General features: G+C 34.5%; 1 protein-coding gene across 1 annotated transcript in view; it reads right to left on the bottom strand.

Annotated features, from left to right (window-relative positions):
- The window catches only part of ADGRV1 (adhesion G protein-coupled receptor V1), a 498644-nt gene that overhangs the window by 379711 nt on the left and 98358 nt on the right, over positions 1 to 20575 (bottom strand). The window contains exons 28-34 of the mRNA XM_045565724.1: positions 18351 to 18960; positions 14076 to 14291; positions 12433 to 12648; positions 11473 to 11717; positions 10040 to 10221; positions 8161 to 8972; positions 5738 to 5947 (exon numbers count right to left, since the gene is read on the bottom strand). Coding sequence (XP_045421680.1) covers positions 5738 to 5947; positions 8161 to 8972; positions 10040 to 10221; positions 11473 to 11717; positions 12433 to 12648; positions 14076 to 14291; positions 18351 to 18960 — 2491 coding nt within the window. The remainder of the gene's footprint in view (positions 1 to 5737; positions 5948 to 8160; positions 8973 to 10039; positions 10222 to 11472; positions 11718 to 12432; positions 12649 to 14075; positions 14292 to 18350; positions 18961 to 20575) is intronic.

Genomic DNA, 20575 nt, shown 5'->3' with positions numbered 1-20575 from the left:
TGTGCTCCATTCACTAGTTTTATATGATGGTGAACACAAATTAAGAAATACCAATGAACTATATCACTGAAAAATTATGAAAAGATAAACACAGTGATGTTTAAAAAGCTTTAAAAGGACATGTCCTTATTCAAACTGTGTAACATAGACATATAGTTGAAATCCACAAATATTCACGTAAAAATTTAGTCATCCAAATAACTTTCTTCCAACACTTTTTAAATGAGAGTAGAAATAAAACAATAAAATATAAACATCCTTTTCAAATATTTTTTAAACTGCCACTTTTTTTTATTTTTGAAGAGAATACACCTAAACAAATATTTTAATAGGAAGTTTTCTTCAATAAAAATATGAATTAAATAATTTAGAGACTACCTTAATTTTAATTTAAAAACACAAAATAAATATTTCATACTAAATTTAAACACACATAACTTTAGTACAATGAGTTATTTTGGGAGAGTGGAGAATATAAGATGGCAAAAGCATTAGAAAGACTTTTTAAATACATTTTCAAGTGTTTCAATACAAAAATACTTAGTCTCCATTACATTAGTAGTCTATGTTTTTTATTTATTTTTTAAAACACATAGGAACTGCTAGATAGACTGTCCAAGGATTATGATATAACTGAAGACATACACAATCTGCCATAATTGCTCACAAACCATTTAAAATTTGTATACCTGTAAAACTCATATGAACAAAATATAGACAAAACTATAAAATCCCAAGGTCTCTCTATTGTACAACATACAGAATTTCTTATAGAACCAGTCTGTACTACGGATAAACAGGAGTTTATTACTGAAAAGCATAGAGAGATCTTTGAAGTTATTAAGCTTTTTCACCTATACTATTTTCTGGTGACACAAATAAAAAGGTTTAGTATGATTTTCAAATTTTTTAAAATCACAAAACCTGGTAATAGTTCAAAAAGAAAATTGTGGGAGTTTGATCAGATACTAAAAGTGTAAGGAGAACACAAATGGCAAAAAAACCAAAATGTAGGTAAATAAAGATCCATGTTGAAGGGGAACCTATAGTCATAATAGAATTATGGTCGCAAGTTTGTACATAAAGACTTGGGAATAAATACGCTATAAGGTAAAAACAAAAACGGAATAGTGAAGAGAGAAAAAAGTAAAATCTTCTGACAAACTTAGTACATGTAAAAATACTCAGAGTCTAATATTACTCAATAAATATCACCTCTGAAAATTTAACAAGTTATCATGGAAGTAATCTGCAAGAAAATCTTGCAAAAATTATAATTTGAAGCATGATAAACACACACAAAGAAGCACACATAAATAAAAGGTAAACAATAACACTATCTTGTAAGTCTATTACAAATTTATTATGTTAACAGAAAAATAGCGTGAAAATTTTTCTAAGCAATAGTCAAAGTGGAAGTATTGATTCTGCCCCTTTACAGCAGACACTCTCACGAGGCAGGTCCATTTAAAACGCCTCCTGGAAAAAAGGACTGGATAGAAGAGAAAGCTACCTTCTACCAGGGTGAAGAGTCAAAGAACAGTCACAAGAAAAAGAAAAAAATCAGAAGCAAGTGCTTAGTCTTTTAAATCTAAGGGAAAGGACAAAAGAAAGTCTTGGAGAAAGTATGTTCTAATTTTCAGATGACAAATATTTTACTAGGTAGTAAACTGCTTTCTAGTTTTTGCCCAGGATGAAAGACCTCGCCTACCAAAGTGTCTGACTGCATTACTAAAGACCATCTTGATATAAAATCCACACAGTCCAACAAAAGTTGGTGACACATTTTCACTCTAAAGCAGATCAATCATATAATATCTAGGCCCGTTTAATAACCCTAAGTTTTTTATCCACTTATTCCCCAAACCAGAATTTTTTTAACAAAGGTAAACAGTTACAGATACCAACTACAATGTGTATAAAGATAATGGAAAACCAAAATACATAAAACATATTTTAATAGACACATACATACATGTCATACATATACTATACAAATTGATCGTTTCCTATCATAGCAAAAATAAAATGGGTTAAAACAATTATAGGAATATGAATAATGTGAAGCACAGACTGTCAATATGAACAGTTAAAAAAGTTGAGTGTTTCTAATATAGCAGTTCCATGTATTTTTTTAAAGAATCACATTTCTTGTTCAAATCTTTGTGTAGAAAAGATTCATACTATCTCTAAGAAAAGGAAAAATTGCAAATCCATTGAACATGACATGATTATGATGCTGCTGAGTTGGGTGACTGAGTGAAACATCTAGCACAGACTTATATAAAGCACATTTATACCCAATGTGCAGCCACAGTAAAATCCCTTGTCCCATATTTCTAAATTCTGTCCATTACATTTGAAAGAAAGTAATATTTACCACTAGGCATCTCTCCAATTGCATTAGGAAAAAATGTAGAAATAGGATTCTACAGAATTCAATACATTGTTAAAGACTAAGGCAATTCCTCCCCATGAATCAAAAATGCATTCTAGATCCAGAAGTTCAGCATATTCCACGTTTTAAATCTAATAACATAAATGAAACTCCAACACTAGGCCAAAAGCAATGTTAACACTGTTAAAAGCCCACATGGCATGATTACTTTTATCCCATTTGTTTAGCAGTTATCTTTGAAGAGTCACCATGAAGTTTTCATTAATGCACTTTGGTAAACTCATCATGATATATATTTCTGTATGTAATTTTCATGGTAATATAAAGAATACATACACAAAATACTGAATTCTTGAGGTTCAATATGTTTTTGAAAAAGAAAATTAATTTAGACTCCAGAGAAAGGCTTAGGAATAAAGGAAAAGTAAGTAAAAAGTAGAAATTCCCCCAATTTTTATTAAGAAAATGTAAAAAAATCTAGAGAGCATTTATGCTAGCAATACAATCAATTTGGTGTTTTATTTCCTGTATCAAATTCATGCTCATAGACTGATATGCTAAAGCAGATTTTTAACCAATAACACACTTGGACCATTTGATTTAATCACTAATCCTTTTTTCCTCTTTGCATCTCCTGCAGATATTTAAGCTATTTGAAACTGAAGAGGCCACAATGTGGTTTTCAGGTGAAGTTCGTCCAGGACAAAAAGAATGTGGGTACTTGTGTCTGTAGTTTCTCCAGAATGCTGTGGTATCCAGCAGGAGGGCATTGGTGCCTTCAGAGCCCTCCAACCCACCACTACCACCATCCAAACTCTCATAGGCTGCACTCTCATGACACTAGTTGCCTTACAATTAAAATCTCTTTAAATTGATCCTGGACATCCAGATTCTTTTGTATTCTTTAAAAAAGAAGTTCCATAATATTGCTGAAAAGCACATGCCTAGTCTATCTCTAAGTTCCTCCTTAAATCTCATCTAACCTTTCCTGATCTCTGATCTTATTTATATCCTCCACACCACTAACACTTGGATTCTCTTTCTTCTCCATGATTTCCCTTCTTGTATTTCTTCAGCAAAACAAAAACAAATCCAAAATACTTCTCTTTCATCTAATGTTTCTCCTTTCCTTGCTGTCATATACAATGAGCAGTGCTTCTCGAAATGTTTTGCCCTGAACACAGGGCTTTTTGTTTGTTTTGTTTTGTTTGTCTTAATCCATCGTAGACTGACTTTCTTGTAAAACATAATAAAACAAATGACCAGACAAGTTAAATAGCAAAAAGAATACATACAGAACAGAAGCCCAGAGATACTGCTTTTGGATATCGCAGCAAGGTGAAATTGTTATAAAAGCTTCTAATCTTCCTGTCACAGATCAGTAGCAAACGCTTTGTGCATGGGCAGCCTCCTGAGGACCACACGCTGAAAAGCCTCTTAGTCCTTCTGTCATCCCTAGATATTTGCTTCCCATTCCTAATTCTCCTTCAGAGTTCCTCTACCGTTGCTACTGTTTCCTCTGGCCCCTTTGGGACTCTAATCCCACTTATTGGCCTTGTTGGTATGAGACACATTGATTCCCTGCTTCTGGTAACTGATGAAAATGCACTCTCACCTCCATCTCTCCCCACCTCTCTGACAGAGGATTCTTTTTCTCCTCTCAGGTCTTTTTCCTTTCCCAGCACTTTAGCCTAGTGTTCCAGATGGCTTGCTCTTAATAAGTTGCTTTTCCTCTTCTGTCCACAAAGATCATATTCATTTTCCTGATTTCAATTATTGTCTCTGAAAATCCAATTTCCATCTTTATCCTGAGATAGAGTCAGGTTCTCTCACTAATTTCCTTCTCTCACACAGACATTGCTACTCAAATTCATTGTTCTTCCAACTCAAATCATTTCAAATATTTCCCAAAAGTTCCTTGTCAGGAAAAGTTCAAAAGTACAAAAGTCCCAAAAGTACATTGTCAGGTTCTGCAGCAGATACAAGTTTAAGCAAAACAAACTCTCTTCACAATGTGCTCTGGAGCTTGGGCTGTGGATTCAACACAGCTGGATCTAAGCCCCACCACTGAATAACTACGTGCTATTTAGTCTCTCTCAAATTCAGTTTCCTCATGTGAAAATCTGGTGTATACTATTATACCCACTCCATAGGACTGCTGCTAAAAGTAAGTGAAATAATGGATGTGGAGTGTCTGGACACAGAAAACACTCCATAAATGTTGTTATTGTTGTCATTATTATGAAGATTAACTACTCCAGCAGTGAGTTTTTATTTCTACTATGTTACAAATAATTTTTTGATAGCTGATGATCTGTCTTTATGTTAGACTTACGGCAATTTGTTAGTCACTTTGACTCATTACTGCTATGACAATATGCGATTCTAAACCACTAATAAAAGTAAACAGTGTTGAAAAATGTCTCAAATATTTGCATTGATAAGTTAAATAAACTTGCAAGTTGGGAGTACAGTAAGGGGAAAGACAATACACACTAAAATACATTTAGTTTCCAGCACGGCTATTAACAGCCTGACCTTGTCTTTTAATCTGTATTTCAGTGTTGTTTTCTCATCTGTAAAATAGAGGTCAAAATACATGACCTATATCCTTTTCATTTCTTAACTCTTAAAGGTAAAATTATTTTTTTAAATTCCAAGGACAAACTCTGTGGTAAAATATGGGCTATAAATACCTGTTTCATCTGAAAATAGGCTTATTCAAAGACAGAAAATACTGTCATAAGTTTTAAACACATAAAAATTAGCCTATATATGCAAAACCCTACATATGATGTGAAATATAAAGATTCAATTTTTAACAATTGACATTTTATAAGATTTTCTAGTTTGGCACTTCGTTCATAAAATATACAAACAAAATATAAAATCCAGGCTAAAATATTCAGTGATTAAAAACTATTAATTGTTTGTTTTTAATAGGGTGCCAGTGTTTCACTGTTTAATATCAACAGCTACCATTGAGCACATTCTACACTTATCTTTTCACTTAATCCTCACAAAGGAACCTACGAAATAAGTAATATTTTTCTGTCATGTAACAGATGAGAAAGCAAAGCATCTCAGGTTTGACTAACTTCCTTAAAAATGACACCCATGGAGAGTGGCAAGCTAGAACACACTATCAGTCTGCACAGCTCCTAAATCTAGTTAAACAGTTCACTGTATAGTCCTCTCCCAGAGAAGTTCTATGGAGATTAATACACACAGCTCAGCAAAATAATGAAAGGAAAAAAAGTCAGAAGCTTTAAAAGACTAGACAAAAAATGACATCCACAGAAAAGACAATGAATATGCTTGACAAAAAATGGAACCTACCTTCATGACCTATGACAGACCTGGAAGCTGTTTGAAAGCTAACAATTCCTGCCACATTGTCATTGGCCAAAATGTTCACTCTAACAGTGTCAGAGCTGGGCAAAATTCTGCTTCCACCTTCAGTGTACACCAAACTAACTATGATACTTTCATCATCCTCTGGTTCAAAATCATCCAAGATGGTTAAAATGGCTGTCTTTTTGGTTTCACCTATAGAAAATCAATGGAATAGGAAAAAGTAACAAAATCATCAACATAGAGAACTCAGAAAAGCCCAAAATAACTTATATTTTAAAAGTTAAGTAAAAATATGTGAGTGAATTGTAATAGTTTCAAATTGTGAGCAATAGTAGTACCACTGTAAGCAAATCAAATTTTGTATATTAATCTATATATCCTTTCATATTCAAAACACTATAAAATTTCATTAACGTAGACCGATTGTGGGGAATGACTTTTGAATTATGGAAAAGTTAAAGGGTAGAATTATTTCAAAAAAAATCATAGCTTTCTTTCCTGGTCTTTAGCCAAGAACAATGACTTAGCTAGGCAAAGAGCTTTGAGAGAGCATCTTCTGTTTAGAAATAGCACATTCAGTAGAATGTAGTCTTATTCTCTGGCACTACTATGAATAATTTAAATCAGTTATTCAGCCCTGAAAAATAGGAATACTCAGGGAATGGTGGTCAAAATAAGGAACAGAAAAAGGATGGCAAATTCTGAGCAAAAGAACTAGCCTGAATGAAATGAGTCCTGGATAATTAGATGAGATGATGGCATCAAGTATCAGTTTACAGGATGTAATGCCATGAAGGAAGGAGGCAAAAAAAGGAATTCGAAGGGACCAGTGACAGCCACAAGGGCCAAGCAATCTACTTTGCAATTTGATCTAGGACCCCACTAGTACATAGGGCACCACAAAATGTCCCTAAACCCAACACTATTTCTGCTTGTTCAGTGTATGGTGTCTCCTATTTAATTTCTCCCTACTTTCAGGAAAGAGGATGAAAGAGAAAAGGAAGGAAAAATGAGAAAAGAAATTAAATGCATATTCTCTCTTTCATGATCCTGGTACATTTTGCTTAATACAGTAGTGTCAAGATTGCCTCAAGAGAGTATGCATTATCTAAGAATCTTGGTTAGCTATAAAATACAGTCCATTTGTGTGATGCTAAAATTACAATCCATGGTAATAATCTATATAACGAACGCTATTACTTTATATGATAACTTTCTTTGTAGTTCCCAAAGCCATTGGAAAACTTTTCATCTTTACTCCCTCCTCACTACATTTTCATTATTCCCTTTGAAATAGAAGGAAATGTTACCAATTACCCACCTGTCCCCCTCTTCCATCAAGCATATCATATGCCACTACTCCACTATTCCCCAAATCATTAACTAGGAAATAAACATTATAAAAATTTACTGTAAAACATAATGCTTATTAGATGTTTTCAAATATACTATATATGTACCCTAACTCCTAATTAGTTTCCCCCAAAAGTGTGTGCATTAAAAAGTTAAACAGATATAATAGATTGCTCTAAGATATGAATAACATTTATTCATGTCCTTCATTTTGTATATATCCTGAGTATACATTACTTTTCAATTAGAAAACCAGTTAAAAAAATTTTGTGAAATCTATAAATGCAGAACTCAAAATTTAAACAATGATTTCAGTAAAGCTATCTTTCCCACACCCAAAGAAAACTATTTTAAATATATGAACTTTTCCAGTTTTAAATATCATAGGATTCGACCAGTTCTGAAAAAGAATCAGTGAATCTGATCACAATTTTAATTTGTTGGCCATTATATTAATATTGTTTATGAAAATTTATAATGGTGATCCTATTCAAGTCTAAGAACAGTATTATAAATTGATCTATCACTAGGATTAATTTAATATAAATGCAGTCAACAAAGTTTATACTATTTTTACTTACAAATTATTTTCATTAAAGATATATTTTGCTGTGTCTAGTGCATATGAAAATGCTTACCAATTAATACCCATTTTCCTAGCTACCACTGCTTCTTACTCACATGTTTGGTTGTAGGTACATGTCTCATTTTTATAATTTCATTTACAAAATTAGGACTTACGTTATAGTTGCCTCGATGTTTCCTTAAAGGCACTTGCTATCACACATAAAGATGTACACAATTCACATATTCCCAGAAAATCTTTATTTTTAATAAACTAAAAAGATATACATGTAGGGTCACATCAGCATATATATGTCATGGTAACCATTCACAAGCCAACTAACTTATATTTTTTCCAAAGCCACACTACACTTTACATACTAGCAAGAATGTACATAGTAAGAGCTTATGAACTTTATCATAAAAATTGACTATAATAACTTTTTCGGGGGGGAGGGGACTGAAATTCATTTAGAACCATCGCTTACCTTCAGCAAAAGTCAGAATGTCTCCAGCACCTATAAAATCTAAACCTTCAGTAGCTGTTCCACCAACGACACGCCATTCGACTGTCACCTGACCTAAGCTGCCCCCTGTCCTGTGAATCACCAGCTCCACCAGGGTTTGGGGCTGCTCCTGAACTTCAACAAATAAGCCATCTTCTGAGGTATTGGGACTAATACTGTAGATCACGAACACTCCAAAGGCATCACCATTTAGTGCTATGACAACTGTAGAAGTATTTGGCTGTCCTATGGTTGGCTGATTTTTAAAACTGGCTGTGATGTTCATGAGGTGAACTTCAAGGAGAGAAATTAGGAAACTCTCATCCATCTCTGGGAAGTCATCAGGAAGAATAGAAACTGTGAGATTTGCAAATTCATCACCTTCCAGCATTATGGCCCATTGCCTTGTCACAGGCTCGTAGTCACTCCCAGCCATAGCCTGACTGCTAAAAAGAGATGCTACCCTGGTCATGTTTTTCCTGTAGGTCCAGAAGTCTGAAGTGTTGACATTTGGGCTGCTCCACAATGTCATCCAAAAACACTGGGGACCCTCAGAAGCACTGGAAAATGAAAACGCTGAGCAAGCATGTTCTTTGAGGCACAAAGTGGCACAGGTGTACTGGGGTTCCCCCACTGCAGAGACATTCACCCACATTCTCCAAAGTGGGTCAGGCACCCCTTGTATTGGCGATTCATAGTAGGACAGTAAATCTTGACCTTCCTCGATTGCAAGAGCCACTACATCAATATCGGAAGTACTGTAGAACAACAACAGCCGACCAAACAGCCCTCCGCTAAAATGTGGAGTGACAATTAAAAGACAGGTTAAGCACTCAAAGTTACTGCATTTGGAGAATAGGAATGCTGATTGTGGCTTTCAGATTTTTTTTTTTAAATATTAAAATACTAGTAGAAACACAGCCGTGTTTCTTAATTACAATTGGCTTTCAACGTTTTGTTTTCTCATGTAAGGAAACCTTGCTAGTTTTCAATCAAACAATACTTATTTTTAGCCAAGTGATGAAAATATCTTCCAAGGTATACAAATTCAGAATTTCCAAACAAAATTACAAAATTAATTTTCATTACTAAATTGCACTGAAACAAAGTAACAATGATAACAGTATGAGTATATTTTGAGGAAATGTAATTACAGTTGGCCCTCCATATCTATAGAATCCACACCTGTGGATTCAACCAACCACAGATGGAAATTATTTGGAAAAAAAAGTAAAAAATCACAATACAACAATAAAAGATAATACATTGCATTTACATTGTATTAAGTAGTATAAGTAATCTAGAGATGATTTAAAGTATACGAGAGGATGTACGTAGGTTATAGGCACATTTATTTTATGCCATTTTACATGGGGACTTGAGCATCCAAGGATTTTGATATCCCTGGGGGCCCCCTGGAACCAATCCCCCATCAACATCGGAGGGACAACTGTATTTACCACAAGGTCTCAAGACCCTGTGTTTTCTACTTCTGAAAGAGCTCAGTGAATACTATTCTGCCTCACAAAAGAAATGCAAAAAAACAAAACTTGAAAATCAACCAACTTCAAACAGCATGTGAGTATTCTTTAATTTAGAAACTAGTTATATTTACATTCAAACAAATCACAGGTTAAAGCAATAAATTTCTGGGATTCGAAAGTACAATGATGTACAATCTATTGCCCATTTCACTAACATACGTATGATAACTCTGACAGGCTCTTTATATTAATAAGTGTGATTTAATTAATACATTATAATAACCTATAAAAGGAAAAACCACCAAACCTAAATTGTTTAATTGTTCAAGTGATCCTTTCCCACCACTCCCACAGATGCAAGCAGCCATCTCATATACCTTCTCCTGACAGTTATGTTAGCACAGGAACTTCTTTCCAGAGGCTCTTGAACTCGATAAACCGTCTGAACAAAGGCTACTGTACCATAAGGATTATCATTGGCAGGAATAATAATATTTGCCACTCGATCTAACCCAATAGTACCTCCATCAGAGGCATCAGTTAGTTGCACTTGGATAACCTAAAAATACAGTGAAAACTTCCTTAACAGCATCACAGTTCTGAAATTAGAATAAGAATGATACAGGGAAAAAAATCAAACATATACATACAAGTACATGAACAAAATGGAATGAAATATAAATGATCTCAAAGAAACTCCCCCAATTACATTTACAAACCCAGCATGTCATAGAATAATCTATCATCAACTTTTAATAATGGAGAGTGATTATACATAAGAAATATAGGCTATTTAAATTCCTTAATATTCAGTTATATAATCATGTGAATCAATTCTAAGATTCCTATTTATGTTTACCATTTCAATAATATGACCTTTGTGTCTTATGCATTTTTTATTTAGGGAAAATATTGCATGTACTCTTTAATGGATAATTAATATATTATGCTTTATTTTCCACATTATCTTAAAAAGAAAATTTTCTGACAATCTAAAACAGAAAACATCATAATGTATTGCCACTTAAATTTAGAGAAAAGGAAAGAGAAATATTTTATATGTATCAATAAAAATCTAATATTTTAGAAGTGAAAAAAATGACACAATTAGCATTCAAAAAATTTTTATGGACTTTTCTATAAAAATTTGATAATATTAAGGAATAAATGCTGTTAAAAGTAATTTTATGAGATTTAGACTTTAATGATACTTGAATTTCATAAAATAAAATTATCTTCAGCCAATATATGTTGGTGATGAATCAAGTTTCCCACTGAGACTCTATTTTTATTTTCTACCTTGCTTCTTCATTGTAAAAAAAAAATATCAGGAAGATGTATTTAGCATGGTATTAGTCATACGCTAAATTCTCAACAATGGTTGAAGAATAAGTGAATGAATGGAAAACCAAAATCTACACTTAAGATTGACTTACTCACATCCAAGCCAAAAGGGAGTAAGACATAAATTAAGAGTTTATATGGAACAAATGTAGTATAATTATTATGACAGATGTAGACATTAAATATATTTAACCACTTAACCAAAACATTGAGTAATACAATGTAACTGTACCAAACAAAACTTACACTATATAGCAAACTGGCAAATGTACATGATCTATTTCTAGAATATTCTTGCTTTTGTCAACTGTAAGAACCACTTTCATACTACCACAGTTTGAACATTCTTACAGAAATAATTTATTTGACATCCTCCCCAAAGTGTCACAACAACAGCCATCTGTTCTAGTCACTATAAGACAAGGTACGATTTACAGTGTCATTCTATACTAGCCATTCCTCTCACCTCTTCAATCTCCGGAACGTCGTCAGCCAGGACCTCTAACAACAAGGTTTGAATGGTTTCCCCAGGGGCAAAGGTCACATTACCTGAGACAACTCGCAGGTCGCCAGTAGCAAGCTGTCCATTAATGGTGGCAACCCACTGAACAGTAACATTGCCGAGTGTCCCAGAATTTCGAATTATTGGCAGGTTTACCTTCACTGAGTTAAACTCAGGTTCCTCTACAATAAGTTTAGTAATCTGAAAACCTGAGGGGTAAACAGAGCAGAGTTAATTTCAAGCACAAAGTGAAACTAAGTTAACATAGAGCTAATCAAACGCCATCCTATAGTGGATTCTTTTCCCCCCTAAGCAATCTAAGTAGCTATATCCCACAAAACCACAGTAACATGTGTGATACAAATTGCTCAGGCCAGCCAAATTTCTGAATTATTTTTCTCTGTGATAGAAGCAGAACTCATAAACTCAGATGCTCCCAGATGTCAGGTATATACCCGACATAAGTAAAGTAGACCCAGGAGCACTGTGGCTAACTGCATAGTGCAAGCCTGGTCCACAGGGGCAGTTGTTATTTTACTCCTAGGACTGATGCAATTCAGGAGGGAGCTCTGTGTTGTCAGATTTTCCTATTTATCAAGAAAGCCCAAAAATCCAAATTTTTGTGTAAATTTCTGTAATTTAAATTAATGTTTTAAAGAATTGTCTAAAACTTACAAAACACATTAGAATTCAGATCTGATCCAAAAGCCAATAGTTTGTACTTTCCATATATATGCTAAAAGGCTGATTTGCTTTTTTTAAAAATAATCACTGCTAGTGACTCTACACAGGTGTCCCATATATCAGTAACAGCAGGTTAAAAAGAAAGCATGATCAAATCAATTCTGAGTCTCTACAAATAAAGAAAAGGTCATTAGCTATGATCTATACAGACAAGTAAAAGATGCAAACTAGTCTGAATACCAAATAATCCATAGGGGTCATCAGAGGCCTCAATAATAATGATTGCCTCTGTTAAAGCCCCTAGTTTGGCTCCTCCTGTTGTCTCATTCAGCAGTTGCACGAGAAAAGATTCTTCCAGCTCAGGGTAGATGTCATTAATGATATATATTGGCACAGCTTTACTGGTTTCCCCTTCTAGCAAGACCACATCTGATGAAGCTATACTGTAATCTTCACCTGCAGGGACAAAGGGCAAAATGCTAAGACTTATTCCAAACTATAATGATAAACATTCCATATACAAGGGAAACACTCTTAGGTATCAAACTATATGGATATCCTTGGAAATAATTTTCCGAGGATATTGACTTTTTTTCTAAACAGAAATATTTTTGCCTCTCTCACCAGAAAAAATGGTTTGATAATATCACAACATCCTTAGGATGTTCAAGTTCATTCTTTCACTTTCAGAAAGATGTGTACATTATTTGGTCCATTTATACATATATATACAGAGAGAGAGAGAGAGAGAAAGATATTCATTACCACAAAATGGCCCCTTATTTACAAAAAAATGTATGTAATACTTCTAGAACAAAGAACAGAACAAGAATTCTAATCTCACTGGAGACACAAATTATGCTGTTGCACATAAATGGGCATGTTAGCATCATCAGTGATGCAGCTAGAAATGAAAGACTTTCCTACCAAATTGGATTAAAAGCTGCTACTGAGTACTGCTCAGGGTGACAGGAGCTTTGTTTCTAGTGAGACAGTGGGTGGGGAAAGCAGGTTGCTTTCTATGGAGACCAAGGGCTAATTTTTTAGATCACCAACCAATTCCCACATTCTGTCAAGGTGTGAGGCCCCCTAGAGGCAGGCAGGCATTCCTAGGGGTTACCCCAGCCCCCCAAATGGTCATGCACATGTTTGCGCACATGCACACACACATCCCATGTCAGTAGTAGATGAGCCTGGTTTAGAATTTTCAAGCATTAAATCCAAATGATTTATTTTTATTAGGCATAGTATCCCATCCATTCACACTCCTGTTCCTTTGAATGTACACTAAAAAGATTCTAACTGAATATCACTTAGGCAAATCTCCCTCTAGATGCTCGAACTGTACTATCAAAGTAAGCAGGCTCCTAATGTCTGCATTTGGTAATAAAATCCTTTTGCTTACACATAAAATAGTTAATGCTGCCCATTGCCTCTTCTGTGTTCTTCATAAATAAATAAACAAGCATACTAAAGGGGTCCAGAGATAATGCTGTTGCCAAGCACTGAAAGCATATGGATGCTCTTTTTTTCTTGAATTCCTCAGTAGTCATTTACACATGAATCCCTTTCAAAAATGGAAAGTACACACAGAGAAATCCAATGTTTTCCTTAGTCTACTTTTCATTGGTTTGTGCATAGTCTGGTCAACATAGCATTTGAATTCACATCTAATTTTGCCAATGGTTTTCACAAATTCTATAAATTCAGTGTCATAAATATATAAGAGCTCTAGATTTGTGCCTTTAAAAGATACAAGGATATTTCTAGTTTTCTAGTTGATTTTTCTAATTCCATCTTTGGGTAGCTTTGTTAATCAAGGATACATTTCCTCTGGATGTATGTCCATCTGTATGTACTGCTCCTTAGATATTTTTTCTTACCAGCTATTGCAGTTATTGGCACAGCTTTAAACTTCACAGAAACATCTGCAAATGCTCCTCCTGTTCTAGTCACATTAATAATGGGTCCAACATGATTTTCTGCCACTCGAACAATTGGTGCTGAGAGCTGAAGAGTTCCAAATGCATCATCATTGGCAAAGATAATTAGATGGGCAATAGTTTCTATCTTAGGCCCTAGACGTGGAGAATTTGGAACTGAAAGGTAAAAGATCCAAATAGAACACAGAAAGTTAATATATCGAAATTCTAAGAACTGGCCAAAAGCCATCAAGTAGCAAGCCTCAGCAAGATTACATCAGCCAAATAAGATTCTCATTTGGTGTTTTCTCTCTACTATTTATATTTAAAGATATTTATTGGTTAATATGTACCAACACTAATCTAGACATTGGGGATACAAAAATAAATTAAACAGAAAGTCCCTGCTCTCTTATAGCTTACATTCTAGGGAGATTTTTTAAAATAGAATCCATAGCAAAGAAACAGTTACCCTAAAAGAATATTTTATTAAATAATATGTACTGGGAATTTATGAAAAGGGAAAAATGATTAGAGTATAATTAATCATCACTTTACATAATATTACAACAGATAGGGATGATACCTACAGAAGTATGCTCTTCTAATCAGTTCACCACCATGCCATTAAAAGAAAACAGCATTTCAATTACAAAATTGAGTAGAAAAGTAATTTAGTTCCTCAACCTCAAAGATCAGATACAAATCATCATACACTAAATCAGTGGTCCACAGCTCCCAGGCTGAGGACTGGTACTGGTTCCTGGCCTGTTAGGAACCTGTTAGCACAGCAGGATGTGAACGGTGGCCGAGGGAGCAAAGCTTCATCTGTGTTTACAGCCACTCCCCATTGCTCCACATAAGCTCTGTCTCCTGTCAGCTCAACAGCGACATCAGACTCTCACAGGAGCGTGAACACTATTGTAAACAGCTCACGTGAGGGATCTAGGTTGCACACTCCTTCAGAGAATCTAATGCCTGATGATCTGAAGTGGAGCTGAGGCAGTGATGCTAGTGCTAGGGAGCAGCTGCAAATACAGATTATCAGCAGAGAGGTTTGATTGCACAATAAATGTAATGTACTTGAATCATCCCGAAACCATCCCTCTCTACTCCCAGTCCATGGAAAAATTGTCTTCCATGAAGCCGTTCCCTGGTGCCAAAAACATTGGGAACCACTGCTCTAAATCATTGCCTCTCTAAATGCTTTGCTGTCTTCCCTGACAAACCTGTCCTCTTTGCCCAATGTAGGTTAATAGTCACTAAACTACTTTGTTGCTATGGTCTGAATGTTTGTGTTCCACCAAAATTCATGTGTTGAAATCCCAAGCCCCAGGATGACAGTATTAAGAGGTAGAGCCTTTGGGAGGTGATCAGGTTATGGGAGGAAATTAGTGCCCATATAAAAGAGGCTTGAGACAGAGAGGCCCCTTACTCTTTCCACCATGTAAGGACACAGCAAGAAGGCACTATCTGTGAACCAGGAAGCTGGCCCTCACCAGACACCAAATCTGCCAGTACCTTAATCTTGACACTTCCCAGCCAACACAAGTGTCAAAAATAAATTTCTGTTGTTTATAAACTACGCAGTTTATGGTAGTTTGCTACAGCCCCAATGGACTAATACTCTCATCTGGAAATCAGTCCACCTCAATGCTGCATCAACCCTGCTATAATAGAGTATGCTCTATAATTTTAAAGTTCCCTTCTTACTTTCTACTCATTTCAAAGAAAGCAACACTTATTTTGAAAGCATTTAGGGTCCTCCATAAACTCTCCCTAACTTATTTTCTCAGTTTAATTCCAACCAGCACCCTTGCCAAAACAATATAAAAAGTAACCTTTTAACACAAATGAAGCATAAACAAACTCCTATCAGAGGTAAAAAAAGTTTGAGCTCATACTTAAAATACTCTCTAACAATTGTGGTATTTGGAGGTATGTGATTATGAATAAAATTTAACATTTTCTGAAAATTTAACCTAAACACCATAATAACACCATTTAATTTCAATATGGGCCCAGACTATCCCAAATTATATCATAGCTAAAATCATAAATTATAAATCAATAAAATATAATTAAATTCAAGTAAATTAGAAAAAACTGGCAATAACATAGACAGTTGTAGCAGCAGATGACATTTTTGAGTGTGGACTAGAAGCCAGGCAGAGTTCTAAGCACTTTTTGTGCATTAGTCATTTAATTCCCTCACCATCTCCATGCGGTAGGGAAAACTGACTATAAATGAGGAATAAGTGGCTCAAAGAAATTGCAGAAGTTACTAAGTTCTTATATGGTACATGCTGGACACAATCAAGAGGCATCCTATGAGTGTTTGCCTAATCTCCTACTCCCCATCTACAATTCCTCCCCAAACCAGGTATAGAACCTTTGGTTATCTACGCCTGTTCATCTGCCCTATCCCTTCACCCAGGTGCTAATGGCCAGTCTTCTCACATTGTTCTCCTTAATCATGAAAATTGATGATTCCACTCCGAGTAACAGACCCTATCAGGTCCTATACCGATTTTGCCTATTAAAATTTGAGTCAATATCACACAGATTTGCCCTTAATTGTTCTTTAATTATCCCATGGTAGTTTTATGCCTATTCTGAATTGCCCCAACTCTGTTGCATAGTTCCAGGAACATACAAGCATAAAATACACGTTGATTGTTTCTTCCATCCCACAACACATAGATATTTTGCATATACAGCTTTATTAATAATAATTGCTCACATCTATTGACTGTTTACCACATGCCAGATACTGTATGTAAACTTTGTAATTCTATAATACCGTAAGTGTAATTTTTTGTATACAGTATTACCATGTTTAATCCCCATAATATTTATATATTAATATTATAGATAAGGCAACTGGGGTTTAAAAAGATTGTATCCAATAGTTTATTACTACACATTGAAATAGAAGTTATCTGATACCAACAATCACAGCTCCTAGCCACAGTTACATGTGATATTCTCTCATGGTTTTATATCTCAATAAATTAAGAGTTCCTTGAAAACCAGGCTGTGCTTTATAATTCTTACTTAATGGGACTAATTATTGGGCTTTATTTTAATTTCTTTGTTATTACAACTGATCCTAAATCTTGTTTTAAAAAGAAGTGAAGGGGTATTGTGTGATAATTTTTACTCTTCACTGTAATCTGAAGATTTAATGTTAGTAATTGCCCTATAAAGTAAATTTCCTTCAATAACCCTGGACTACAATTATTTACATTATGGGCAAGAATGTTGCTCACTCTATACTGTATGTTCATCCAGGTGTTACAGCAAGGTGGAGAAACTTACTTGTAAAAAGCCTTAATCCACATGGCAGAACATAGTCAACATGCAGGTCTTGGAATCTTACATTTTAAGCTGTGTAATTCTAGTTTCCTAAATAAGGTTTTACTTGTTTTCCTAAACATATTGTCTTAAAATTGACATTAAATTAATACCACCCATAGTGCTTCATTTATTTGTTCCCTTATTCTAGGAAATCTAGATTCTTCTCTTTATTTAAAAACACCTTTCTGGAGTTATATATCTTCTTAGAAAAATGTAAATAATGAACAAGCTATAATACAATAGCTGCTTTCAGCTCCACGAGCCCAAGTCCTGCTCCCTACCTGTACCCAATCCACTCCTTTGGCCACTACTTTCCAGCAGAAGCTGCTGTACCAGATCCTCTGCCCAATATCAGTCACTCCTCATTCCTTATTCTTAATGCAATCAGTACCTTTTTCTCAAACCTCACAAATTTTCATGATTTCTTACTGCTTCACAGCTCTGACCCCCTTCCCTCACACACTTGCCAGATCCACATACAAAGAGCTTCTGTTGGTTGGGGGATCTTCCAGAAGTAAATCAAGATGAGAGAGCCCCAGGCTCTTGCTACTAGGACTATCCTTGGACTTTCTAGATGGATTCCAGAATGTTTTGAAAGCTACAATTTATAGTGCAATAGTACTAGAGGTCAGTTATACATGGACTACATACAAGCTTCTAAAATTTAGTATGGAAATATAAATAACTTTTAAAACATGATTTCTAAGAAAAAATGTCGTGCTTTCAGTTGCCTTTACAGATATACTTTTGTTAGATGATGATTTCAAAGTTAGATTTTACTGTTTTTATAGAATTTTCTATTATACCCAATTCTAAATTTATTATTTTGAAATTCTTATTGCTAATGATAATAAAAACACACTCATGGGTACTTACTTGGGCGATCTTGTACTTTCTCTATTAAAGTGGAGTTGAGTAGTTCAATAAACACAGACTCTGACCTTTCTGGTTCATCATCATCCAAAATTGAAATAACAATTGTTGCTTCGCTCTGATTAGCTCCAAAAAGAACAAATCCAGAAGCTGATACATAGTCTTTTCCTTGAGTGGCTCTGGCTAAATTAGGTGGAAAATAAGGTGGTTTTTCCATATCATCCAGAGTTGCATATGAGACTATGACTTTTCCAATGAGGCCTTTCAACCTTATTATTGACAGCGTGACGTTCTGGGTTGCTTCCTCAACTTGAATAGGTCTGTTTTTCTCAGAAAAGATGAATACCCCATGAGGGTCATCACTAGCCAAAACTGTTAATGTGGCATTGGTGTGAACTCCCAGAGAACCACGGGAGACAAAGAGGATTGACACAGAGAATGTCTTATCCAGTTCTGGATCTTCATCAGGCAGTATTTCCAAGGTGATGTTGGCACTCGTCTGCCCAATCTCAAATGTGATGTTGCCAGAGGTAAAGGCGAGATCATCATCAGGATCAGAGTCTATGTTCCAATACAAAGTCACTTGAGATAGAGCTCCATGACGTCTCATAACCTATAAAATATTTAATACTAAAATGTATTAAAAGAGATACTGAAACCAATGACTTAGAGTTTTATAAATATATAATGATAGCAGCATAATAAATACTAATTTTATTTTATATAAGTTGTTCTCAAGATTATAGGCTTATTACAGGCAGGGTCCATATACTACCCTGTTTGAAGACCCTCAGAGAATCTTACAAATAGGGGCTATTTAAAAAGTGATTGTTGTATGAAAATGATGGAAAATTTTTAGCTTCTAACTAAATTATAGCTGTATCTTTTGTACAATTATTATAACAGTAATAAATCAAATGTAATTAACAATATATTATACCTAAGCATCATGAAAATTTTTACATTCACTGCAAAAATGGTGTATACGTCATTATAAGAAATAGATAAATGATATTTTTCTGAAAAGTTAGCCATAAAACTCATTTTGAAAGTAAACCGTATTTCCTTTTATCTTTGAAAATATAAGATGATAAAGAAAAGTCATCAAAAATTGTATTTGACCCAAGGTAAAATAAAGTATATTTAAGGAGGAAGAAATGCCTTTGTCAACAGTATATTAAGAAGAATAAGATACTTAAAAATTACTCCAAAGAAGTCCCAACTAAGAGTAATTTTTATTTGTTGTTAAATGTGAATTCAAGATAAAATTAGAGACAGTTATTTTATATAACTTGATCCTTTCCCTTAATTCTTTTTTTTTTTCTTTCCTGAGTAATGAGTTATTTTTTCTAAAGTTGTTCAATTTATTCCACAACAGTTTATTGAAGATCTGCCATCATAGTACAGAAGGATAGGCTTGAGTGGTCTTTCCTTATCACTTGTATAAAATCTGAAGAAGCTGAGCAAGCTTCTAGCTCCTCTGAGTCAATGAGCAACAGAATCCTTCTTAATTTCTACTGTAACAAAGCAGAGTAACACACACACACACACACATACATCATATAAAGGTGTTATTATTATTGCTGTTCCCGAATGCTTTTTATTTTCTTTCCTTCTGGGATAGACAGGATAGGATTGCATTTCACCTATTGACATTAGGCATGGCCACGAGACTTGCTTTGATCAAGAAAGTATAAGTGAAAATCACATAAAGACATAAGAGCCAGAAGGAAGCCATTAATATAAGAGCCAATATGCAGTTCTCCACATCCACATTTCTCCCCCACCCCATGAAGATAAAAGGACTTTTTGTGATATAGCCTTTCTAATCTTTGGGTCCTTAAAGCGGTTAGTGATCAGAGCCCCTTGCCAACTTAAGTTGGACATACACCATGAGTGAAAAACAAATCTTTGTTAAGTCACTGATATTTTGGAGATGTTTGTTACCACAGCCTATTTGAACTAATAAAAAAAAACTATGTAAGATAAATTCTTGTAGTACAGCTCCATTATATTCCTTAAAAGGAAATTCTCAGAATAATAAAATGCATCCATATGCAAAACTAAACACAAAGACAAATGCCAAATCACTATTTGATCATCAATTTATTTGTATTGTCTGTGCCAATAGGCTCATTCCCCTCCAACTACACAGAAAAAAGAAAACATAAAACATACTTTCATAGTACAATAAAACAGTTTTTAAAAGAACAAAAAGTGTCTAGGAA

Source organism: Lemur catta, chromosome 12, assembly GCF_020740605.2.
Source record: "Lemur catta isolate mLemCat1 chromosome 12, mLemCat1.pri, whole genome shotgun sequence".
NCBI lineage: Eukaryota > Metazoa > Chordata > Mammalia > Primates > Lemuridae > Lemur > Lemur catta.
This window is presented reverse-complemented; position numbering and strand designations above follow the sequence as displayed.